Here is a 26,764-nt window from a genome sequence, read left to right on the forward strand (position 1 = left end):
AAATGGCACTATGCGTGTCGAACAGTGAGGTGCTGCTTGCTTGTCCTCAGAACAGAATAGCACGGTCTTACAGCACTTGTACATTCATCTGTAATTTAAAACAATTATAAAAGATCTTTTTCCAGCAACTACTATCTCTAGTGTGTAGACACCCTTACTTTCCAACCATGACGTGACCCCCCCCCCCCCCCCCCCACCCCCTAATTTACAAAGCACAAAATGGAACTTGTATTCTCTTTTGTGGCAGCAAAAACCATCAAAAAAGTGAGTTTTGTTAAGCCAGCACAGATTATCCACATCTGTGAACACCTTGTATGATTGATGTAATGTTTAGGACTATTATTCTCTTAGAATGTAATTCTATACACATGGTGTGCAAAGGTTTAATTTTATGTCTAATATTTTCTTAAATTCAATTGAAAAAAACACTCCAAAACCAGGAAAAGGAGCAGTGGTGTTTGCAGGTATGAAGAAGAAACTAATTCAATGGATAATTTGTTTCTAAATTTTATCTTCTTGTAGTATGCATGTTATGAGAGAAATATGGTGGCTGGAACTGTATCACTGTGTCTCACTTTAGCATGCATCACACTGGTTATAAGAACAAGCAGAGCTCTCCGGGTCAGATTGAGAAAGGAAAATGTTACATCTGCATAACTGCTTGATTTTCATGGGTTTATGAAATCAGTCCCTTCTACATAAAATGATAATCTTATTGTGCAAAAAGGTCACATGTGCTAGCATTATGAGAGGGACAAGTCCTAGTGTGGTGAACACTTGTAGGTTGCTGTAGAAAAACAATCAGATCACAATTTTTTTTTATTTATTTTTTTTAATAAACACAAAAAAGTAAATCATTCAGGAGCACAGCACAGTAGAAGCATAATTTACTTCCATTACACAAATAATTTCACTTAAAACAGGGCATCCCTAAAACATTTTTCGGTGATCAAATATAGTAGCCAGTGCTCAATCACGTGCACACTTTTGTCATGAGAAGAATCTCATATTTAACATATATATCCCATATTTAACATTTATATATATGTAAACATTCATTGCTAGAGGTAAGGACCAATGGTAGCCATACACAGCTTGATATTTGCAAGTGATACAATGACTGGTCTGTGTAAAGATTAATGCTTCAGCCATGACAAGTATTTAGGAACTTCTAAAGTGTTGTTTTTGTGAGGATTTTGCAATAAGATTCAATTAAAAAGCAAGTTCACAAATTAAAAATCCTCACCCAGTCTCCTCCCCAAGCTATTTAATACTTGGTCATTCTTTATTAAGATCCTTACTTCCAACCATTAGACCTGAATGTAACATACCCGTAAGTTCATGAGCAACACTCGATTTAAATCTATGGTACCTAATTGCAGAGGCAGCCAAGCATTAGGATTTTTACCCTCTGGGCTACAGACAGGAGGCCACAGCCACTGGAAGAAATAAAAATCTGTGGAGGGGATGATTGTTTATTGTATTAAGAGGGCTGAAGGAATTTCCTGTATGTTTAAGTTGTTCTTTAAACACAAGTATGTGTTTGTTGCAGGTCCACAGAATTTTGGCCCGGATGAGCATGGACATTTATTGCTGTTGGCAAAAGAACTGCCTATGTATGGCCACCATTAGGCTCCCTCCATCAGTTTCAAAGGGCTGCTTTCAATCCTGAAATGCAATGTACAGAAGCCTTTCTGAAACCAAAAAGGGGTATACCTGAAATTCCACATAAAAGCAGATAATACATTACCTATTAACCAATATGGTGGCAATTAATAATACACATTTAAAGTGCCTTTTACCAGGATATGTTTAAATGGGAAAATATACCCTTAACACATATTTGGAATTGAACATCTTTTGTTTTAAATCCAACCATTAACCCAAATTTCACATGCTTAAAAATGCTGTGGCCCTGTGTGACAACATGTAGAACCAATTACATAATGGAAAATCAAATCAATTTTACCAATAAGACTGATACTATTAAAAGGTACATTTGCCCATTTAAAACAAACTGTCTCTCAACAAACAGAAGTATATTATGCTCTGGGTGTATATTAAAAGTCTTCTTTAACCCATCTTTAAATATTAATCTTTCATACAATATGTTCTGTGTCATAGTATTAAAGCACTTATTTATCCTTCATTCCACAGCAATGTACCAGTAAGGAGCATTCTGTGCAGATCCTTGTGCACACTCCTGTGGGCTGCATATCACATCATTATACACGGTTATCTTGAGAATCTATCTTCCAACGAAGTCCGCGAACAAAGCAGCAAAGCTTAAAATGACTAGTGCCATTTATCACTAGCATGAGCTTTTTGGTTAATCTTGATCAAAAGTCAGACCATAAAACTCCTTTACTTCCTTTATCCACACTAACAACATAGGTGCCAGAGGGAGACCAAGCAACAGCATTTATGGATGAACTGTAAAAGAAAGAGGAAAAAAAAATAACACTTTTATGTTAACTGTTGGAAAAAAATGTTCCACAAAGCCTTAAAAAAAAAAAACCCAATGAAACACTGTAATATACTAAAAAAATAGAGCCATATGAAAGACTGACAGAGGAGTAGATATATCAAATTCATATGTGGGGATTAAGTTTAATATTTGTTGTCTACAGTCGAAAAATTTGAACAATTGCCATTTTTATGTTCTATTAATAATAAAACCAAAATACTCTAATAAATTCTTATATTCTGAATGTCAGTTTTTGCCCTTATCTTGCACTAAATTCATGAACTGTACTATAGATGGAAAAACAAGGGAGGCGCAGAGTGACGTCAGTGTAGTCTTAAGTTCAGTATTGTTTGGACCATTACAACAGTCATCCCGCTCCGAGAATACCGATTCTCATCCGATTTATTTTGTTTATTTCTCAGATGCTCTTTTAGGCAAGTAGGACCTTAACTGTGTTTCCTTTAACTGTTATATAAAATGGCATCAAATAGTTTGACTTTGATAACTATCATTTCTTGTTTGGTCTTAGATTTGAATGAAATAAACCCATAATTAGTGAGAAAAAGCAAACAAATATTTTGCATTTCTTTAGTAATATCAAAGATATTGCAACAAATAGCAACAATAGTAATACTTCACTTAACTGTGAGCTGATAAATGAATCAGAACCTCCACAGTGCTTGTCAGGCACCATTAGGAAGATCATTATTTTACAAATCTATTTAGCTTTTAAAAAATTATTAAATTTAAAATTATGAATTTAGTGCTCCGTGAGGTCCGAAAGGTTGGCGACCACTGCTCCATACAACCCCCACCCGTAGAAGTCATATTAAAAGCTGAAAAACACTTAAAATACTTTTACATCAAGGGCCACAGAAATAAATACACAAACATTTTTTTACCTATGATGCTTTCCAAGGATCTTCTCTACCTTCCCAGTCATCACATTCCAGAAGTATAATGTTCCCTCTGCTGATCCAGCAGCTACATAGCTCCCATCCGGACTGAGAAAATATGGTTGATAGACAAGTTTACTTACTAATAACAATAAAACTAATGAATTGTCATGGTAATATTTTATAGCTACAAATATCAGAACTAAAAAAAAATAATTTCTTATCCCTGTTGATAGTTTGCAGCAAGAAACCAGAAACTGTTTAGCTCACTAAAGGTTTAAGTAGATGAGCAATCTACTACAAACCATTTTTTATGTAAATTTATGTAACTGGGCATATATGAAAATTATGTTACACTAGAAAAGGCTGCCCATTTTTGTACAAATATTACACCACCAAAGCTTCTCATCAGAACAGGACAGTTTTGTAGCAAAGCAGTGTAAAAAATTATTGTAAAGACTGTGGGATGGGACCCATGTTCCTCAAAGGACTTGAATCAAATTCAATTCAAATGCTAACCCAGCAACCAAATCAACATTTTCTGCCAGCATAACAATAAACCACAATGGTTGGATATTGGAAGCCAGGAGTAGGAAGTGAAAACTGCCCTAGGTAATAAATTAATCCCTAATCCATAAACTAAAAGGGAACCAAACTCCAGCCAAAGCCATGGCACAGATCTGGGAAAACTAAAATACACATTTTAGCAGCAGCTGAATAAGAAACCCACTTTATGACACAAATTCAACCTTTGGGGCCTAAACCAGCAACAAGCAGCAAGCAAGAGAAACAATGAACAAGGTTTATTTTTATAACAATAAAAAAGAAGAAAAAAAAAAAAAAAACACATTTTTCAATATTTGAAGAGTTTACCTAAAAATTACTCTAGTCCAGTCTGATCCACACTTGAAACCCTGAGCACTAAAAACAAAGATTGTACTGTTAGCAAATAAACACAAACTGATAAACAAATGGCTATATATAATGGGAGAGAAAAAATTAAAATATTTCCATATTTATGCTAGACTGTTGTGCAAGACTTTTACAGATCAGCTGTATCCTATACTGGCATTGAATTCTCTGTCATCAGATGTTTATAATCTGCACCAATTAAAGATAAGATCTGATCGGGTGTTGCATTCCAATACCCTTTGCACCATTTAATAAAAATGAAAGAAAAAGTTTTCTCTATCAGTGACATTCGGAAAATTCAAAACGAAAATAAAAGTTATAAAACTACAACCCAGTTAAAAATGAAATTGCTCTCATGTACCTAAAAGTCTGGCGCACTGCATTGGCACGCAAGTCAATGACTTTGATGAGGTCATCCCGCGAGCAGCTTAGCAGCTCTGTTCTTTCAGGGTTCAGATCTAACGCAGTGATTCTTCCTTGAAGCTCCAGCTCCCGTACTATACTCTCTGTTCTAGAAAATCAAAGAATAAATATGTAAAAATGCACTGTAAACAGAAAATAAGTAGACAAATAAGTAGAAAATGCATTGTCTTGAAAAAGCTATATGCGCAACTACATTTTGTCACTGACCTGGGACAAGTACATAGGCAAGGGAACTCAAATTATTATCAAAATCCCCAAATACATGTTCCAGGTAAGTGACAGACAGTACTGAATTTATTGGAATTCTCATTTTCAGAATGAACTCGGCAATGGCAGCATTTGTATTTCTCTCAGTGTAAAGTACTTTCATTGACTAAACCTAAAGCAGTGATTATGCTGAAGGAATTTCAAGCAATTTTTTTTCACATGCAGGAAAGAAACAATCGCAACCTGCGTGTCACTTACCATCCTCCACTGCACCCCACAGCAGGGAGATTGGAGTAACTCCCCCCGCCCCCTACAAAAATGAAAAAATTTTCCTCACTTGCCTAGATGTAGGGACTGCAGAGCCAGCAGACATTTCAAGTAAATTATCTGAAGTACCTAGATTAGTGGTGGTCAAATCTCAAAAAATAGGGGGCAAAAAGGGAGAGTGAACATAGCAGAAACATACCTTATATCCCAGAATCGGATCTTTTTGTCAAAGTGACCGCTCATCACACATTGCTCTGTACAGACTATGTCATTACAACTGGATCCAGCAAAAACAGTCTTAATGCCTGCGAGAAAACAAAACAGAACAGTTAAAACAAAAAAAGAAGGGTAGAGCTATAGGATTATTTTTCTTCTAAACAGACCCTGTCCCTATACTAATATCAGCAATATTCTTCCAATTGGAACATACTTGGCCACTGCCTACTAGGAAGTGATTCAATTACTACTAAAGTTACCAGAGTCACACTCAAAAAAATAAAGTTTGATGACCAGGTGCTTTCTGCATGCTTCACATGATATATTGAAGGGCAGATGCACAAAAATGTAGCAGAACAGACTTCGCTGCAAACATTTATGCTTCCTCATATGCCAAATGCGTACATAAGTCCCCTCTATGCATACAGACTGCAAAAGCTGGAGAAGCTATCGACATTACACATATATTTTCAATGGGAAATAATGGTTTGAGTTTGCAGACTCTGCCACTTTAATGCAGAGAAGCTACAGATGGAAATACGGAAGACATAGTCATGCCACAGAAGACGGATTTAAAAATGGATGCATTTAAGCACCCTAACATTGTAACATATTCAAGATGGTCCCCCCCTTGCCTTTTTGTCAGGCTCTTTAAAAAGCATTTAAAAAATAAAAATAAAAAAAATATACTTACAGACTTTATTGCGCAGGTCCCAGAGTTTTAAAGTCCGATCGTGACTACCAGACACAATTCGAGCGTTATCTAGTAAGAATTTGGCAGATAAGACCTTCCCGCTATGTCCCGTTAAGGTGTGCTAAGAGGATTAAGTACATGTTAGGTTATTTCTTTAGAAAACCAAATACAAATCAAAAGCAATTGTAATAGGCTTGAATGAACTAAACTTTTGAATGAACAAGATGATTTCTAAGAAAATGGCAGGTGAGATGAGTATTTACTTTATTGTTGCACAGCAGCAGCATATAAAATTAGCTGCTCTTCACTCAGGGAAAGTAAAAAAAATATAGACAATAAAGGTAATTATAGGCATGGGTGTGCATCTAACTTCTTTTTGCCAACTAGCTTTTCAGACACCCAGTAATATCATATAGGAAAAGGACCTCTGTCCTGTTTAAGTTTCAACTAGGAATTTTTATAACAGGCAAAATAAGTGGTGTGGAAGAGAAGGAGGGTAACATGCAACAGCTGCAGAGCCAAGCATTAAAGTCTGCATGTCAAAGCACCGGTTCACCTAAACATTTTTTTTATAAAACATTAGAAAATACTAATTTGTTCTCTCAGCAGGAAGTCTCAGTCTTTTTAGCATATCATGCACTGAAATTTTTACTTTACACATCAGACCCCATGAGACAGGTTTGTTGGATTTCCTTCAGTAGCACAGCTCCCACCACTAAAGAAGCAGTGAACTTCTGGGTTATCCTAGTTGTCAGCAGACTTGGCTACCAGTCAGTACACATCTAGAGTACAACAGGAAACTTGAAAGACTGCTGGGAGTCTGATGCATACTGAAAATATACAGTGCTATCAGACCTTTTACTAGTCATCACAGACTTCAACATAAGCCCAAACAATTCAGTATTTAAGATATAGTATATCTTACCCGAAGCCGGTAATCATCTACAGTCCAGATTCTGCTGGCAAAATCATTGGATGCAGCCAATAGGTAGGAGCCCTAAAAAACAAAATATACTGATATTAATTGTCCCCTCATGGTTTGTTTTTTTCTGAATTGAGCTTGCAATTAAAATCTGAAAAAGTGTATAGTGCTCAATGATGAGGGAAGGCAAATCCAGAATAAAATCGTAACTGCTTTACTTACAGCACTGTCAAACTCTATACTAGTAATTCCGGCATTGCTCCCTGTTAGCGAACCCTTTGCCTCACATTTATCTGCAAAGAAAAAGAAAGAATTTCATAACGACTTTTAGAAATCATTTATCGCAAGGACAGAATATGTCTCAGAAAACATGAGGTCTCAGATTGAAAACTAAAGATCATGTGCTGCAAACTGTCCCCACTCACCACACTCCATATTTCATGTACATGTTGGATAGCACTTACTGTCATGCATTGGAGGTCTCAGACAAGCATAAAGCAAGTTATCCAAAACTGTCAGCATTTCCTGGAAACATGCCGGGCATAACTTGAGCCTGATAAGTAAACAGGGACTGCTGGGAGTGTATTGGCTACAGGGTAACAGAAGTACTATCAGACCTTTTACAATTCATCACAGACCACAAAATATCATCAACAAAAGTTACCTAATGTGAAAAATTACAGTAGTTTAATTGTCCTATTGAGGGTTACAGGAAACCCTACTCCATCTAAGTAGACACCCATTGTTTTCGTGAGATTTTATATAGAGTGTCGCAGCATTCCCAGAGTTTAATAAATAGTCTATCTGAAGCCTTGCTGATGGTGGTTTCATCAGATGTATATCTCTCTCTCATGACGAATTTAATAATATTTTGGTGACTTGCTTTTTTAACTTGCGTAAGTATGTATATAAGAAAAGTATGTACATTGATCCATGATTGGTTAAAAGACAATTTCTATATGTAAATAAGATTCTCCAAGGTACTTCATAGCTCCATGTGGAGCGTAAAGCCCACTGTCCGTTGGACTAGGAAGTGGGAATGGGGTGTAATGTGTTGTGATGGATCAGAGTGATGGACAGAGGTTATTGTGAATATGTAAAATAAAGTTGATTATTGATGTATCATTGTTATAATTGTAGGTCTCTTATCTTTACTGCTGAGGAAGCGAACATTTTTGATCTGTGAAACATGTTGAGTGTTGGAATGATTTGATAACCTATGAATTGTATGAATATTGTCAAATACAATTTGTCCAGCTTTATAGTTATGTTTTACCATTAAATTATTAAAAAGGTGCTGACATTTTAAAAAAGTCCATTTTTTCTAGATATGCTTTATAATGCATTCAGTACAGACAAATCATCCTAGCACAGGCTGGTAAGGGAGACATCTATTGGTGTACATCCTATTCAATTGTTTTCTTATTTTTTAGGAAACCCTGAAGGTAACTTCTTAGACTTCATAGTTTCCGCTAGATGCATGCGTTAAATATTTTTTTTTTTAATAAATGCGTTTTTTCCCCAATTACATGGATAAGTTTACACTTACCTCCAATAACCTCCCACAGTTTAACCCGCCTGTCCATTCCTCCTGTCGCCAATAACCGTGAGCCTGGGCTAAACCGCACAGCATTAACTTCTCCATCATGAGCATCCTTTATAAACATTCAGAAATTGTTAAGGTAACTTCAATATTACCAGTCACTATACAACATTATTAGCTTAAGCTTTGCAGAACACAAAAGCATATATATTTAGTCATTAAACTTAGGTACTTGTATGCAAATACTCTCATATTTAGATGTAACCAGATATATCTATCGCTTTAACACTACACAGTGTTATTATCTATCATTTGTAATTTCAGTTTAGGAAAGGCAAAACACACAGCAAGTTAAAAAACTAGAAGATCGCTTGATGCAGAAGAATGATACAATACAAAACCTATTTTCAACTATACCTAATCCCAATTAAGTCCTGGGATTTGAACCTAAACATCTTTTAAAATGATCAAAACAGTGTTTATAGTCACATCGTGTGACACATAATTGACTTTATAATAAAAAAGCAAAGAGGGGTCTCAGATTGAAAACTTGTGATCACGCACTGCATAAGATTCTACCTACACTCCCCAGTCTCCTTAGTAAGTACTATGTGTGATAACTGCTCGGCCGCATTACCTTATACTTGAGATAACACAGCATAAAGAGTATCCAAATTATGTCAGCAGTCCCCCAAACCATATACTACACAACTAGTGTGATATGGGACAAAAAGAGGCTGCTGGGAGCTGAATAGGCCGTAAGAGAATCAGAGTGCCGTCAGACCTTTTACTAATCATCACTGACCCCCCTTCTTTTTGTGAAAAAAGTAAAACCCCAACAACAACAACTCATGAGAATATCCAAGTTGATTAAAAACTTTGCCAGCCAAAAACAGAAAAAAAAGGAAACAAACAGCTATGACTACTTACAAATGAGTGGAGAGCAGAAACTGGAACTCTTACTTCCCGATTACCTCCAGCCTGAGCATCTATACAATCCTGGGAAGAGGGAAACGAGGCTATAGACCTTCTCCTGAACAAAGAGATTAACATATGTTAGCAACATCACACTGTATACACTCGCTTATAACAAAAGAAGGTGGCACATTCCTCCCGAATATTAAACAAGGTCCAACCTACCATTCTTTTAAACAATGGTTGATTTAAATTACAAGAAGACATGCTAAAAATGTATATAACCCAAGTGTTCCTAGAATAAGCTTAACTGTTTTTTACCGTTTTTAGACTAGGATACTTGCAAGTTTTTAAATTCCAAGAAGTTACAAAACATATAAATCAATAACATTTTATTGTAACTTCCCTTATCACCTCCCCCTCTAATTTTAACTCCAACACTAGGAGTGCATATATTTATTATATATTTAGAACAAACCAGACCCACACAAATCCAATTATAGTTCAGATAATTTGGTACAATACTAGAGTCTGCCTTTTTAAGTAATTTTCCAGGCAAAGCAAATAAGCATCATTTTTAGTCAAAAAGTGTCCACATATAAAAATCAGATTACAATCATTAGACGATGATAGACATGTTGATGCCATAAAAAATAGAACTTGTGTAACCTGCAAGGTACTGAATTGCTGCTCTATTATCATGCAAGAAGTTTCTAAACAATTAAATAGCTATTGACATTCTGTTTTAAACTGCATAGAAATAAAAGAACAACTTCAGCCAGGAACATGGAGAATGGGAACACACCAAGAGACCATACTATCAAAATCCCAATTTTATCCAGAGCTAGCAGAAGTGTCTGCTCAGCTTTATAAATGAAAGTAATGCAATATTTTCCTACTTTTTCAACCATTTACCCTTAGATGGAGTTTTTCTTTAGGTATAAACAGAAGGGATATATTAAATGCATATCTAATAAAGGAAGGGGAAGTTAGGAGGAATATAACCATCTGTCCAACACACTACAAGGATCAGAATGATAGGAAAGTGAGGAGAGCAAGATTCACCTGGCAGTGTCAGAATGATGACCCAAGAGGGGAGACTCAGACAGGCTGTAGGGAGAGGTCAGCCAGACATAGGAAGAGCAGGGAGGGAAGCAGGAAACAGAACAAAAGATAAATGTTAACTCTTTACACAAAACAAATGATAATCAAATCCTGACAACCTTGAGAAGTTCACATGTATTTCATGTGGACTTCTATACAAAGCTGTGGGAGGCCCTTACCTCCAAAAGGGTTCCTGATCCTTAAAGCTGAACTCAAGGCAGATATAAAAAGGCACAAATTAATTCACCTCTATTCAATACTGCTTCATTTTTTTTTTCAATACAGGTTTTGCAAGTACCTGAATCTGACTTAGCATCAGCCTCCTGTAGTCTCATGTACAGCAGAACTTAGACTAGAAAAGGAAGAAGCTGCACAAAGATTCAGGTGTGCTGAAGTGCTCAGAAACTAACAAACAAGTATATGAAGACATTATTAGAAATCAGAACAAAGATTAGAGTGAGTATCGGCCTTCTGTGTCTTTTCACTGTCCAGTCATATTTAAGTGTTACCTAAAGCTGAACTCTAGGCAGCTTTTAAAAAGTAATAATTTCATGCAGTCCTGTATTTTCACGTAATTTTTAACACAAGTATATTAGGTATTTCAAATAGTTTCATACTCCGGCATTCCCAATAAAAGAGAGGTCACAAAGTGAGTCCAAATGAAGCACAAGGATCCAAATAATTCATACCCTGGCAAAGAACATGCTGAAAAGAAGAGGGGGTACAGTCATAGAAAGATGATGAGCTTAGTCTGTTATATCACCTTTATTGCCCAAGCAATAGAGTGTTACTGAGCAGCGGAAAAAAAAATTCACATCTACTACCTTGGGAGATGGGGCTTTGCTCTGATAGAGCTGTGTAAATCTCAAAACAGACAGAAATACAAGATATTTACAGAAAAAAATCACTTATCTGTATATTACCATAATTTCCTGGAGTTCAGCTTTAAAAGCAGTCTGCTTCAGATACACTCTCACATCTTTAGATTTTCACCTGGTTCAAAAATCCACTAAACCATAGCAAATGGCTAATTCAACTTTCCAGGTCGCTTTTGCAGTCCAGTCCTTCAACCCTCCCCCTTTTTTTTTTTTACTGGCTACCAAATGCAATGAGCTATTTAATAATCATTTGCTTGCTGAAGGGCTATCATCCATATCTTTCTAATTTACTTGGTACAAGCATGGGTATAATAAATCAAAACACCACATATGCAACATGCTTATCTACTAATAACAAGAAAACAATGAATGCCAGCTATTTTTGTACAGGAAAGCCTTTAATACTGAATAGGCTGCCAATGTCCCCCAAACAGTGAAAAAACTAACATGCATTAATGTTTCCATTGCAGCACACCACAAGCCATGGTAAAACATTACTGTGCATTTTGGTGAGCTGCAATGTATGTGCATCAGAGCTGCGTGGCCTAAGTGCATGGGTAATAATGGCCAAATATTGCGCCAACACAATATGCAATATGCATTGTGGAAATGCACATTATAAAACACAAAAGAATTATTCAGCTTTTACAATGTAAGACCAAATGAAGGTAAAAATGAGCAGGACAACAGCTGAGAATAATTTTCCCTCAAAAGTACACATTTTCAGCCAGTACAGAGAAGATTAATGTAGGTCTGAAATTAAAAATTGTTTCAAGCTATTGGTCTACCACAATGAAATTAATAAAACACAAACTGGGTCCTGCTCCACTCAATATGTGCTTCAATAAGACTTCAATAGTGAAGTCAGTCTTTCATCTACCAAATTACACCATCATAATAATTAAATATCTCTAGTTCATTGAGATAGCCATACAAAAGCGCAGACCTACCCGAAGATATTAGTGATAGAATCCAGAAGGCCTCCTACGCCAGGCTGAGAGAGTCTCTTACTAGAGGGAGCAGAGGAATAAGCCAAATCATCAGTAAGATTTCAACCCAAAATTACCCGGCAACTCAAGCATGACCACAAATACTACAAGACACCAGGACAACACTGAGCTACAGCCAAGACAAACTAAAGAGGTGGTATGAAATGGATCCTACATGTGAGTGCCAACGTATACGTAGGCGACATACATGCAGGTTAGTTACTACAGAAAGCATGTGAATGAAAGAGGAAAAAAAGCTGTTTACAAGTGGCAAAGAAAATATCACAAACCATGCAATACTCTAGTTTAAATGTGCATGTTAAAATGTACCTTCTATCCTGTGTTTAAATATAGTTTCCTCATTTCCAGTTTTTAAAGTACAGCTTATATTTAACAAACATTATAATGTAATAAGTAAAGGTTTTAAAAGCTTAGTAACTTTTTCCCCATAATAAAAGCAATTTGTAGCACACATTTAGCTTCTACTGCATATGTAGTAAAGCACATAAAGTCTATTTCTACTACATTGACTTCATTAGTGCTCTTTTATAGATGAAAGTGGATGTTAATCATCTCATCTGATCTTGCAAGATAAATACATACATTGCTCTAGGTAAGGCTATGTACAGAGGTCAGATGAGAATCTGTCATGTGTACTGTGGTCACGCAACCTCGTTAATAGATCTGTCAGGACAGATCCATGAACAATGATCAGGTATGCAAGTCAATTTAGAATACAGCAGGGTGCTGTACAGCAGGGAGTGATCACTCATCCTCCCCTGTCTCAATAGAACAGAACGGCACTTGTGTGGATAGAACTCATTCATTCATATGTCATTGGATAAACGATCATGAAAGATAGTTTGCAGCTGTGTGCATGTAGCATAAGACCAGTGTCAGGCATGGGGGAGAGGGCAAGGTAGTAATTAGTGCAAATTAATTCTAATACAATATTATTAGTATGTAAAGATTTTTGTTAAGACATGCCTACATATAAAACAAACCGGACATTCTTAAGAGTTAAAATTATCTGACACATCATAGCAAACTACTACACAAACAGAGTACAGTCTATTCTATTTGAGGACACAATCACCAGTAAACTCCCTTAGTATGGTATAAACATACAATGAATCCCCACTCACCTGGAGGTTCGCCCAACTGGTGGTGCTGCTGCAGCATCCCCTGGGACATCAGCATTATCATTTAACACCTCTATATCATCATCTCTGCAGGAGGGGAAATACACACCCTATATTAAACTAACCCAGCTCAGTGAGTCTTTACACCTAGCAGCAATGTTAGCATATCAATAGGCACAGCCATATAGAATACAAAAGAATACATGCTTTATCATAGAGGGATGGACAAAACAGTGTCAGACAGCCAGAAAGAGAATTAGAAATATTTACATTCCAGTAAACAATCAAACTTTACTGTGTGTTTAGATCATATTCAAAATATCAAAACAAAAACAAAAAAACAAACAAAAAAAAAAAAACAGTTTAGAGACCACATCTAAATTTCTGTCCAACACAGACCATTCTAGAACCTGTTAGATGGCTGTTCTATAGCGTTTTATAAACTGCATATATGACTACTTACAGACATGAAAGCTTGCTTGCAACACTTTTAGTTATTCTTATGTTGTACAAAGTTACAGTCTGGACAATGTGCTAACTAATATTAAGGTGATGTTTTGAGGCACAGAAAATGTTGCCAGGCAGCTGCCTATACAATTAAATTATGTGCTAATATTCCTTTATCTTTCAATGGCAAACCAGGAAAAATCTGTGCAATAGAAAGTGATGAATGATGAATCCACTTCTGACAATTTAATGGATTAATAGGATCACATTACTCAAAAGATAAAAAAAAATGAATAAGGTAATTGTTACTGTAAAACACATTTGTGACCAAAAATATGTATTTCAGCACATTAGTACCATCTTTAGTGTTTTTTTTCTGCACAGTAATTTTGCCATCATAGTACAATCACACTATTTTGTTAAATGCCATGGCAAGGCCATGTTAAAGTTTTGTCACCCAGATGCTTAAACTGGACACCCCAAAGCATAAATGGGTCAAATTCTGTATATTGTGTTGCACTGCAAATGTGTGCCTTTCCTGTTGGCCTGGTCAAAGCACTTATTGGTACAGGTTGACAATCGAAAATCCGGCCATCGATAATGTGAATCCTTCAATTTACCAGCATGAATTTCGGATCACATTTTCAATACAAGGGAATGCAGTACCCTGTTTGGCCACTAATGTTTTCATGATGCTGTGCTGCAAAAACAGCTGTTATTTCTTGCTTGCTAAGCTAAATACACAATAAGACGTCCCTGCTGCCTGCTCTCTGGAACTGTGCCAGATGTCCACGGTGCTGGGAGAGGAAGACTGCTCTGTGCGTGGAAGTAAGTGTAAACAAAAATCCAGAACTCCCTAGGCACGGAGGTTGCCGGATTTTGAATGTCAACCTATATATGTGTGGAAAATTAATTTGAAGGGTTACAGACCACTGATTGTATTTAGGATTTTTATTGCTGTGTATTCAAGTAGCTTTGTAGATCCTAACATTGTTTTTTAGATGGTACCCTTGATTGATAAATAAGTTGTAGAAGGAATGTATTGATTGTCCTCTGTGCTTAAGGGAAGGATATGTTTTTCATGTCAGGTGACTAAATACAAGAACATTCATTTGCTCATTTTCTGTTACCTGGGCAATAACACTCTGATGAGGTGATCATATTTATAGCTCTATAAAACAGAATTATGACAGGTGACTACACTGAACAAAGATATCATGCTTACTGCTCAACAGATAGAGGTTCCTTCGCAGCATCAGCCAGTTCCTTCTGAAGTCGTGCCTGTCTCCTCCTAGAAGATATCAAATGTAAGTATAATTAATTATGTTTTGCAAAAAATAGGATAGATAGGAGAAAATTAACCTGGTATTGTGTCAGTTGTCAGCTTTCATTCTAGGTACAAAATCATTAGGCTCAATTTATAACTCAAGGAATATCACATTTCCTCAAACATTCCCCCGTGGGAATCAATAACGGTCATTGAAACACATGGACCTGGAAAATTCAAACAATGGAATGTTTGAGGAAAGGTCACATTCCTTGTTTTATAAATAAAGCCCATAGCGTCCAACATTTATTGTGAGTTAATGTCACCTAGGCCATATTATAGGCAATCAAATCTGGAATAGTGCCATGGCCAAAATCCTATTATGTTATATTTATCACCAACATGATAAAAAGAGCATCTGAAAACAAAAAAGTTTTTTTTTTTCAAGAAAATATTTTGGGATCTGAGAAGTTCAGCTGTCTAACTCTGAAGCCTAAATAACCAGAAGTTATGTAATTAGGGACTAGCCTAATAGATAAATAAATGGACATGTTTTGTGTGTTTTTTTTCTTCATAGGGAATCTTGCCAGGCACCACACCTGATAAAAAAGCTCTAACATGACTTATTGATGAATATGGGTGACAAAAAAGACACAGTCCATCTCTCAAGCCTAAAACTTTGCTCATGAATCAGTTAGCATATTGAGTGCCAAACTAGAGTGGAATAATAAGCAATTGTCCCACTTCAAATCAAAGGGCCCAATTTATTAAAGCTTTCCAAGGCTGAAGAGAATACACTTTCATCAGTGAAGCTGGGTGATCCAGCAAACCTGGAACAGATCTGGTACAGGATTCAAAATATTTGCTAACAAATAGCAAATTACTTTTAGGAAATCCATTCTAGTTTTTGTGGGTCACTCAGCTTCAACGATGAACGTGTACTCAGTGCAGCTTAGTTATTCCAAATTGGGAAAAGGAATACAAAATTAAATGGACACATTAAACTACACTTTCACAAATGTATTATGACAGACCAGTTGCACAAAATACAGAATTGGGTTGTGCTCTATAAAAAGATCATATCTGCTGTATCTTTAAAAACTACATTCTCATAAGAGATTGTAGCCAATTATCCTACATTAACAAAGTTATAAATCTTTCAGTTGTTGCACAAATCTTTCAATGTCAAATTTGCTGTCAAAATTCATACAAGAGAAAAAAGAAAAGAGAAAACAGCATACAATATGGAGTGCATTGATCACTTTGCTGGACAACAAACTTGTAAATGACAATACTCTTGTTCCTGGTGATTTGCTGTTATGGTATTGCCCACTTTAATATTCTCCAACCTTTTAAAGCTTTGCCAATATTCTAACATAATGATAAAAAACACAACAACAAAAAACATTTTGAATGTATTAAAAAGGTCATGTGCCTTTATATGTAACACACCCTTTAAACAATAATTCTCCTGAAAGTAGTAGAAATGACAGTGAATGAGTCTCACTTTGAGTCTTTCTCATTTTCAGCATTGAGACGATTGGCTTCCTGAGCTTTTTCGGCCATCCAACGGGTCACCAGCTCCTGGTTATCCTCTGTAGTTTTCCGCAGTTTTTCTTCCAAAGCGGTAAATGTTATTTGCAGGGCGTCGTACTCGTCTTTCAAGGTCTGATTGGCTCGTTCCAGTTCTTGCAGTTTATTCCGTAAGTCTTGGCACTCTGTCTCTAGAGAGTTAATGGTCTGGATATATTCCTCTATCCTGCAAAAGCACATCAAGCAGCATTTTCAGGACTGCATAAATCTTTTAGACTAATAGTCAGGAAACGTCAAAATAACTATATAACAGAAAACTGCATTTACAAGTAATAAGGACAAGAAAAGGAAAACAGACATAACAAGTAATTGAAAAAAAAAAAAAAACGTAATGATTGCTTTTTACTCACGTCTCCTTGTTAGTCTGGATCTCTTTGTCCTTCTGATGCATCTGGTTGTTTAGTTCTATAACCGTCTGAGCCAGCTGACAGGGAGGGACATGAACAATTACTGACAGCCCAGAGAAAACAGATCGAACAATATATATCAAATGGGTATCTTCCCTAAGGCTACACAAAACTGCTACTATTAACCAAGTTCAATTATAATAATATGAATAAGAAGCCTCTCACTATAGACACCATCTATTTTGCACTTAAATTAGGCCAGTTTTGTGTATAAAAGGATATTTTAGAAATGGTTCATACATATGCATTTTTTGTACATAATGTTCAAGTTACCAGATTTAAATGTAAAGGTAACTTTTTAGCACCTAGCCCCACTCCCCAAAGACGTCTGCACAGTGCCTAACCAGTAGCAGATCACAATCTATACGGTGGAACTGAATTAGAATATTCTACAGCAATGTTAGAGGAAGTTACAGTTTTAACAAAAAAAAACTTGCAATGGTATAAAAAGTGACCCAAATAGAATTATTTTGACCTAAAAACACAGTTTCACTATAAAGGAAGCCTTAGCATGTTAAACCTTAAAACTCAATTGCTGAAAGAGGATGTATATTGTATACACACACACACACATACAATAAACAAATACAAGTAAACACAAAATATTGTATATACATCAATCCAATGAGCAGGTGTTTTCCTTAGGCTTCAGATAGCAGATAAGGTAAACAGTAACAATCTTTAAAAAAGAAAGAAAGAAGATTTGCTATGTTCTAGGAATAATTGGAAATGTTTAACATGCCCCAGGAAATATCCTAAGAAAGCAATATTTTTTTTAAATTGCTACCAAAAAACAGTGCTGCATTACCTGGTATAAAAGCTTCCATGCAATCCTGTGCATCTGTATGCCGTGAAGCATTGCTTCTAATCCCACTAGATTTGATGGTGTCCCTAAAGTGCTGCCTAATGTTTTGCAGAATTTGCTCTTGCAAATAGAGCAAAAATGTCTTTCTACATTATTCATTCTGTGGATGTGTGCTTTCCACACATTTCCTCATCATTGGAGGTAAGGAGTCTTTCAATCTTGGACAGGCTGAAGACAGGTGAGAACAGGCTGTCTTTACAGAGACAGTTTTGAACAGCAAATAGTAGGTCAGAAAAGCAGAAAAGGGCAGCTGCAGGCAATACCTATTGGTAACTAATCATTGTCCTCTGCTTGTACTTTATACATACAGTGTTTAAAGTTCAGCTAATACTTTAGTTTTGAGAAAAATACAAATAGTTTAATACTTGTCACCTAAGTTTATAGCTGCACCTACATGTTATGGCCATAATAAGTATCTATAAATATAGCTGCTTCAAGTTTTAATTTTAGTTTATTTACGTGTGTCATTTGCTGTAAAAAGGCAAATGGAAAGCAGATATCTGCTGTAAATGGGAGCAGCAATCCACAGTCACATCCATGGAAGACAGAACATCCCTGCTGGTACATAAAGCCATTGTGTGAAAGTCACCCATCTGCAGGGAAATGAAACCGAAGTTCCATTAAGCACAAGAGGGGGACTCTCAACAAGATATTTGGTAATGTCTAATAACATTAACTGAACTGCATCCTGTGGTTTAATACAAGTAGGTAAGTAGAAATTGATATCAATTACCTCCCCACGCTTTTTATGGAGTTCAGTCAGCTCCTCCTGGTGTTTTATCCTCATCCGAGCCATATCCTGTAGTATCGCTTCATGACGCAACCCATCTGGACCTGGGCTGTAGTGAAGAAGGAAAGATTTGGTAACTGGCATTTTAAAATGTTTTAGAATCATAATTTTTACCCAACAAGTAGGCAGCTGAAAGTAATAGAATCCCTGTTAATTCACAATAGAATACCTGTTAATTCACAATATATCCAGCAAAAACAAATTTGAGATGTTTTGTAAACATTTCACTATAAAACCCATCTGTGTTTAAACAGTACTGAGATTTTGTCACAGAATTATGGCAGTGCCATACATGTTGATACACGTATATTAGAATGAACATAGAGGATATCTGCCTGCTGTCCAACTCCTTAACTGAAAATGTCACACCATGGCTTTTGTATGGCCACAGCATTGTATATAAACAGGTCAGCTAACAGCTGGAAAATCTAAAGAAGATTGTACAGTTGTGTGGTGAGTTATTCTTGAGCAGTATTTGTTAATGACTTAATTAGGCAAACAGATATCAATAAAAATATAGGCATATTAACAAAATAACTCCAAAAACAGCACATTTGTTATCAAATGAAAAGATCTGTGCGTATACGTAAGTTGGGGAGCACCAGCTTTTTATGTGAAAATATATAGCAATAGGTTAAAAAAAATATGAATGACGTACTCTTCCCCAAAAAAGATGAGATTCAAATGGGAATCAGATATAAAAGGTAAGAGCACCAATATATGACCATTTACAAGCCAGACTGAGATAAAATGAATTTAATCACACTGTTAATTGTGTTTTTTGACCTAATAAGACATATCCCCCTCTTCTCCTTCATACTGCAGATGTGTGTAAGCAGACACTAGAGATATTGGATTTAAAAGCAATTCTGAGGGGAAAAGCCTAATATAGAAAATAGCACAAACTATACAAAGGGAAAAACATGCAAGCCTTAACTGAGCTTTAAAGCCTCAATTTGGGAAAATTACAAAACTATTCCTGAAGATGGGAGTTCCCCAGCACTCCAATGGTGTGAAAGTACAGTGCTTTTATTGTTCCTTTAGAAAACAAATTTTTGCAGAATGAAGTTACACTGCATGGATAGTTTACTATTTTCCCCAGAATTAGGCTTTAAAACCCAAATACACTTACAATCGAAAGGTAACCAGAATGGTGAACTGAATACAAATGTGCCAAATGTGCTTGTACACTGCTCCACTGCTCATTTCCCATATCTCTGAATTTAGGAACCTGTGGTTCACAGAAGTATTCAGCATCTTTAAAGATTAAGGACTTATTTTTACCTGTATGAATGGGTTAATTTTTGAATTTCTGTCCTACCCAGCCCTATTTTGCCAAGTGCATGCTTGATCCAGCCAATTTCAATTACCAACTGGCTGCCTCAGTCTCCACTGATGGTAGCCCCTCTCCCAATTCCACCTCTGCAAAGACCCTGTCAACACTAGACATCCCTAGTCATAGTAAGTAGCTCATAAAAATACTCTTTGGCAACTGATGTCAGTCAATCAATGTGCTTTTCTCAGTGTATGTATGTGTGTGTGTATTATATATATATATATATATATATATATATATAATCTCAGGTAGCTGCTTCTTCCCCCTAGCCACTCATTTGATCAGCATCTGCTGTAGTGTTACTCTATAAATGGTGTTGGATTTATTGTTAGCTATGTCAAAGCCACATTACAGTACAGTGATCATTACAGTGATCATCAGCACCTCAGCTACGTAGATCTGTATTATCCATTCAACCATTGATCAGCACTGACAGACTGATGTCTCTCATTGAAGGCTAACTAGCCTTCATGGGTCCTTACAGCTATTAGCTGCCACAGGAGAACCCCGGTGTTCCAGGCTGTAGAATTGCTCCATAAGTTCAACTATTACTTAAATTGCATGGCACAATACAGGGACACTGAAAAAATGGGACAAACTAGTGACAGGTAAAATGGTACACAAAAGAAAACCTTCCAAATCCCAAAGAATATCAGGAAGGAGTTTATAAACCATGCAAACAGTAGCATTCCATAAAAGCACTTAATTGTTTTTGTGATAATTCTTTCTTTAAAAAAAATAGGCCCCCGGTATAAATAAGTGCTTTACATTTTAACGTCTGCTTTACCTGGTGTCATGTCGACTTTGTAGATCATACTTCTCTGCCTGTAGTTTTTCGGCCAAAACAGACTGAAGGTCAGATTTTTCAAGCAACCTGTTATCTGTCAAGAGAAAATAGCAATCAGTAGGCGAGGAAACCTTTCTGCCTGAGGGATCATCTATACACAGCTGGCAAGCTCTATGCCCTTGACCCGTGCCATGTACTCGCTTGTTTCCCAGAGAAGTCAATATCTACTACGGCAGACATAACAATTACCATGGAGCTGCTGTACCATATCTTTTGGAACGCTACAGGAATTATTTTTTCTAAAAGGCCATTATCTACTTTATGTTGATTATAGCTTTTTTAAAAACTTGCAAGGACTAAATTTCATTCATACATATACACATGAATTGCTCATATACATTTATATGCAAGTTAACACATAAGCAAACCTGGCCATCAAAAGACCTTTTATATATTTCAGTCATCTAACATGAGGAGCCCACTGGCTCTGGACTGCATTGTTCCCTTCACTTCCACTGGATAAAAATGTAAGGTAGTAAATATTTGCAAATAAAAAAAAACAAAAACAAAAAAAAAAACACAAATTTTATCTGGAATATGTTGCAGTGGATATATGCCATGGTTTTCTTATAGGCTGGAAATTTTGCCATGCATAACTGTACAGAATAAACATTACCGTTATATTACACCAGAATCAATATTATACGAACACACAGATAGATATTTATTCCCATGCATATTGTGTTTTTCCTAAACTGAATTAGCTGGGGTGGATCACCTAGCAATTTCTGCCTGGCTAGCTGGCGGTTATCACACTGCCACTCAATCTGTGCTTGGTGCAGAGAGAACTGCCAGTGAAACCTCTAAATTTAGCCTAAGGTTAGTACAGTTTTTGCAAGCGGTTTTAAGCAATTTAGAAGCCAGCATCATTGCTGATGTTCTTTTCTGATGGTACATACAACATTGAAGGACAATTTACCACCCCAACTATATTTACAGACATCAAACTGGAGGTGAATGTCCCCACTACCAAAACTTTTTTCCTCCAAAATGATTTTAATTATATAAAAAATGCCTTTATTTTTTACAAAACATGGGACACTAGAAAGTGGAGTCAAAACACATAACAGTACTAATCATCATTGCTTTAAGAATTTGTAGGATTTTGGATTAGTAGGGCTTTAAGAAACAGCCTGTTCTTATGGACCTGAATATTTTTTTATCCTCCATATAAAGTCAAAGCAAACAGTACCAATGAGGCGTAACTTCATTAATGTCTAACACCATTTTTACAGGCAGAACCAGAACCAAAAGACAACCTACTAAAACTTAATGATAGCCATTTGATTGTGCACAGATTTTTTTTTCTATACACTTTCTGATGATACATTGTTTCAGTAACTGAACCTTGCACATGATTTCAGTGTCAGAATAAACATCTCTATACCAGGTTAAAAACGTACAAGATTTACAGAGGTCAGCAGGCAAGGTAATCAACAGTCATAGTCAAAATTTATGCCCTGCTAAAGCAATGTAATGAAATGCTTTGTGTGTACAAAAGATCTCTCTAAAGTATTTTATTAATAACAACCAAACTATAAACCTGACAGTCATTTTCTGACAGTTTTGAAGCACACAGTCTGCTTCTTACCAACCCTACAGCATTCTTACAGCAGGTTTCATTATTACTGCAAAGTAAATGCTTTTTGGAAAATTTTACCTTCACTGAAATTAAAAGTTTTCAATTCAGGCAAAACTCTTTAAGGGATTCCATATTATGTCCAAACAAGAGCAAATTATTACTCACATAAGAGTAAGTGCGATGTTTCGCAAGTCTGTTATTAATAAAACTGTTCTTTTCAAAGTGTATTTCTTCATATAGCCAGTTGCACTTAAAATTACAGCTTTGTCTATAGAAGGCATTTGGGGCATTGGAAAAACAGGTCATCTGGGTGTAAAGCAGAAAAGTGTGAACCAATCAGCATCAAATAATATTACTATTATACCATGAGTTATGCTTTTCATTATTATTGGTAAATGCTATGTGGAGAGCTATAATTAGTTGACGGTTGTATGCATATGACATTATGGATTCACTGCTTCCAGAGTCGCCCTGTTGATCCTTTAAAGGTAACTTGTACTGAGACAAATATAAAGCTGCCATTGCCCAAGTTTCTTTTTTTATTATAACTACCTGGCTGTCATGCCAAGCCAATAACTTTCATTTCAGAACACATATAAATATAATGAGCTCTGACTTAACTAGATGCAGAGACGCAAAGTGATAATTTTTAGAAACAAAGAGGGCACCAACAGCAAAGTCACTGACTCATTACACATTCAGGGTGTAAAACTAAGTTTGAAAAATTTCTGTTTATTCAAGAGTCTTAGTTCTGTTTAAATTACCTAATACAGCAGTTGCCAACCGGTGGTCCCCAGGGTCAGGAGAAGGATCCAGTAGGGGGGGGGGCACACCGGCCAGAGCCACGAACCATGTCTCTCGTATGCATCGCAGGCTCGGGGTGGTGGGTGGGTTGTGTCTCTGGACACAACACACCCACTCTCCAATTGCAGGTCTGAGTGGGTGGGTACTGGCATATTGACGTCACTCTGGGGGAAATTTTATCCCCTTTGAGCGACACATGGCTCCCCGTGCACGTGCAGTCCGGAATCCATGCAAACGCCATACAGACAGTGTACCAGTGCTGCAAAGGCAGAGTGCTAAACTCTGAGCCACCATGCTGCCTCCAGTCACAACCCTGCACTACTGTCCCCCCAGGATGTTTAAGCAGGTCTGAGCCTGCAATGGGAGAGTGGAAGGGATCTGGCATCCTCACGTCACTATGGGGGAAGATTCTTCCTCTTTAAATGACACACAGCTTCCCTCGCATGTGTGGGATTTAAAATTATGAATTTAGTGGTCTGTGAGGTCCAAAAGGTTGGCAACCGGTAATCTAGGGAACATTGGTGTAGGAGCAATTTTTTTTCTTCACTAGGCTACTAAATGTAGTCTCTGTGTATTGAAGGGACTAAACTAAAACAAATACACCAAACATGCATCAAGCAAACCATATGCCATTTATTTTGATCAATATGGGGAATGTGCATCGGGATATAGAGAGCCTGGTTGTGTGAAATGATTAGGTACTCCTACGTTCCTTGCAGCATTATGCTGGGACAACACTGCAGACAAAGCCACTTATTTTTATTATTTAAATAAAAACTAAAGACTCCCTCCATATGGCACAATGACTGCAGTGTCCTGTAGAACACCCATAAGAGTATATTTTCTCTATAAACTAGGTAACAAAATTATCATGATCAGGGTTCTCCCCAGGCACTTTTAGCTGGACGCACCACCCGGCACTTTTCAGAACCCACCCGGCTGTTTTTGGCTGGTTACCAAAGAGTTTGTTCACAATACCGGGGCTGCCACCCACCTAAAATTTCTTCCCACCCCGCTTGAAAAAACTTCTGGGTTGAGCACTGATGATAAAGGTTTCAAACCAAGCAATACAAAGACAAGTTAGTTACATTGTAGGATGAGCTCCTCGAAGGCTTGCCGTTGTTCCCGATCTCTTATCCTCAGTTCGGTGGCAATGTGGATCTTCCAGCCGGGGTATCTGCTTGTCTTCATACTGGTAGTCATTTCAATGCTGACTCACATGGTACTAAGAACACAATAGCAGCATCCTTTGTGCCACCACCCAGCAACGTCCATGTATATATTTCTGCTGATCACTTCTTTATACTGATATCCTCATACATAAGAATCATACCAAGGGCACTGTATGGATGGATATACAAGCTTTCCTCTAATTTACAGCTTGGCTCTCATCACTCCATTCCAGTGTGGTGTATGTAAGCAGACTTTGTCCTAGATATGTATATGGCCCAGAGGACATACATACTGCACTACGCCTGTCACTACTCCTCCATCTATAGATCTACTCCTTCCTTACACACAGACACCATGCACGTACTCTCTTATAAACCCTCTAGCAGCTCCATACCACCCGGCCTACAGCCTCCATATACCGCCTAGCAGTAACCTATGCAACCTCGCTGCGACTCCTCTCAGCAAACAAGCTTCTGCTCCCCAATAGGTCTCACATAGATGACGTAACCGAAGCCCCCACGTGACTCTGCGCTAATACCTACGTAAATAGTCTCATACTGTATACATTCCCCGCCCATACATCTTGATTTTGCTACTGTGTTAATAAAGTTTATTTTACCGATAGCAGGCGCTCCTATTGGTCAAGAACACGTTTTAACTCCAAGATGATTGGTTAAATAGTAGATATGCCCGCCTGAATCGATGATTGACAGTTTTGGTATATGGTGTATTCTCGCGATAAAAGAAGCAGAAGCTGAGTTTTTGGGCCAAGTGGCTAAAGATGGAGCTCTATGATGAGTTACCGGAACCGCCGCAGCTTCCCGGTAAGCGGACAGGGCTTGTCCCCTTGCTTATGAGCTAGTCAGGTGCTACAAAGAGTGCCAGCATAGTGGGCTGTGTATGTCATCAACTGGGTAATGGCAGCTGTCTATAATTTCCAGCTGTGTAGGGTTCTCCCTGGTCCCATATTCATATAGGTGTGCACTACAACACGAGGGACACCATTTTATTATTATATTAGTCAGCAGCTGATAAATACATTGTACCTTAGATTGTAAGCTCATCAGGACAGGGTCGTCTCCTCCCCCTGTGTCATTGTCTGTATTTGTCTGTCATTTGCAACCCATATTTAGTGTACAGCACTGCCTAATATGTTGGTGCTATATAAATCCTGTTTATTATAATGGTTATACTGGGTACACAGAGCCCCCTCATTGTCCCTGGAAAGCAATGGAATTCCTTGGCTACTATTATTTTGGGGGATGGGATGTGCCCAGCATAGGAGTTGGTTCGTAGAAAGTTTTCAACCTTGATTAACTTCAAATTATTTTTATTTTCTTTGTCCTTGCATCCAAACTTGAGATTTTGCATGTAAAGATTCTGTTTTGGTTTTATTGGTTCCTGAGAATGTGTTAAGGAAACTTTCATTTTAAAAAGCAACAGGAAGTGATGGGACATGTCCCCAATGATGCTACAAATGAAATATATGCCCCACCTGCCTCTTATTGTTCAATAAAACAAATGTCTTCTCATTATTTTGATGATATCACCAACACAACATCTTGCTCCAGGCAGGGGAAGGGGTTCGGAGATTCTCCTATGACAAGTAACATTGGGAGCTTCTTAGTCTTAGATCCTGCAAACAGGAAGTGGGTAGCAGTGTTCTCCCCAACCCCTTTTTTCTGGGTGTACCACCGGGCACATTTCAGGAACCACCTGGCTGTTTTTGGGTGGTTACTGAAAAGTTGGGTCACAATACAGGGGCTGCCACCCATCTACAGCTTCTTCCCACCTGGCTTTTAAAAACTTCCGAGTTTAACAATAGGGTGGAATGATGGTTACCCTCTGCTGACAGAGGACTGCTGGTGCTGGACCTAGGAGGAAGTCAGGGATAGTAGTAGAGCAGCGGCCGCCAATGGGTGATCAGCAGAAAAATTACCTGGCTGGTGTGCCCCCCAGCGTGGTCCTTCCTCCCACCCCGCTGATCATGTCCCCTGTTGTCACAGTCCTGTTCTACTGTCCCCCTAGGTCTGACCTGTGATGAGAGAGGGGGCGGCATTCTGGGGGAATCTTTTTTT

The 26,764-nt window shown here is 37.3% G+C and overlaps 2 protein-coding genes and 3 non-coding genes across 11 annotated transcripts in view; 1 reads left to right on the forward strand and 4 right to left on the reverse strand.

Moving 5' to 3' along the window:
• Window positions 1–812: 812 nt before the first annotated feature.
• On the reverse strand, window positions 813–25,206 carry ATG16L1 (autophagy related 16 like 1). Of its 7 annotated transcripts, XM_072407764.1 has the most exons (20): window positions 24,602–25,206; window positions 21,068–21,161; window positions 18,888–18,993; window positions 17,233–17,306; window positions 16,797–17,048; window positions 15,248–15,313; window positions 13,579–13,662; window positions 12,395–12,454; window positions 10,746–10,772; window positions 10,528–10,572; window positions 9,478–9,580; window positions 8,554–8,659; window positions 7,227–7,297; window positions 7,008–7,079; window positions 6,083–6,203; window positions 5,372–5,477; window positions 4,637–4,786; window positions 4,237–4,284; window positions 3,370–3,471; window positions 813–2,433 (listed from the first exon to the last, which is right to left on the reverse strand). In XM_072407764.1, exons 1-20 carry the CDS (start codon window positions 24,714–24,716, stop codon window positions 2,340–2,342), a joined length of 1,896 nt encoding a protein of 631 aa, XP_072263865.1. In that variant the 5' UTR covers window positions 24,717–25,206; the 3' UTR covers window positions 813–2,339. The 7 variants fall into 7 exon arrangements, with proteins under 7 accessions (XP_072263865.1, XP_072263866.1, XP_072263867.1 ...); XM_072407765.1 differs by lacking the exon at window positions 10,746–10,772; XM_072407766.1 differs by lacking the exon at window positions 10,528–10,572.
• LOC140330238 (small Cajal body-specific RNA 6) lies at window positions 6,694–6,959 on the reverse strand. The gene has a single exon (XR_011920706.1).
• Window positions 7,379–7,643, reverse strand: LOC140330237 (small Cajal body-specific RNA 6). The gene has a single exon (XR_011920705.1).
• On the reverse strand, window positions 9,081–9,353 carry LOC140330235 (small Cajal body-specific RNA 6). Its single transcript, XR_011920704.1, has one exon.
• A 111-nt stretch (window positions 25,207–25,317) lies between the features above and the next one.
• Window positions 25,318–26,764, forward strand: part of ILKAP (ILK associated serine/threonine phosphatase) — a gene marked incomplete in the record, with an annotated part of 14,127 nt that continues 12,680 nt past the window's right edge. Inside the window, 1 exon segment of the mRNA XM_072407772.1 lies at window positions 25,318–25,510. Within this exon segment, the coding sequence (XP_072263873.1) occupies window positions 25,468–25,510 (43 nt within the window).

The sequence above is a fragment of the Pyxicephalus adspersus genome, chromosome 4 (assembly GCF_032062135.1).
Source record: "Pyxicephalus adspersus chromosome 4, UCB_Pads_2.0, whole genome shotgun sequence".
Lineage (NCBI taxonomy): Eukaryota > Metazoa > Chordata > Amphibia > Anura > Pyxicephalidae > Pyxicephalus > Pyxicephalus adspersus.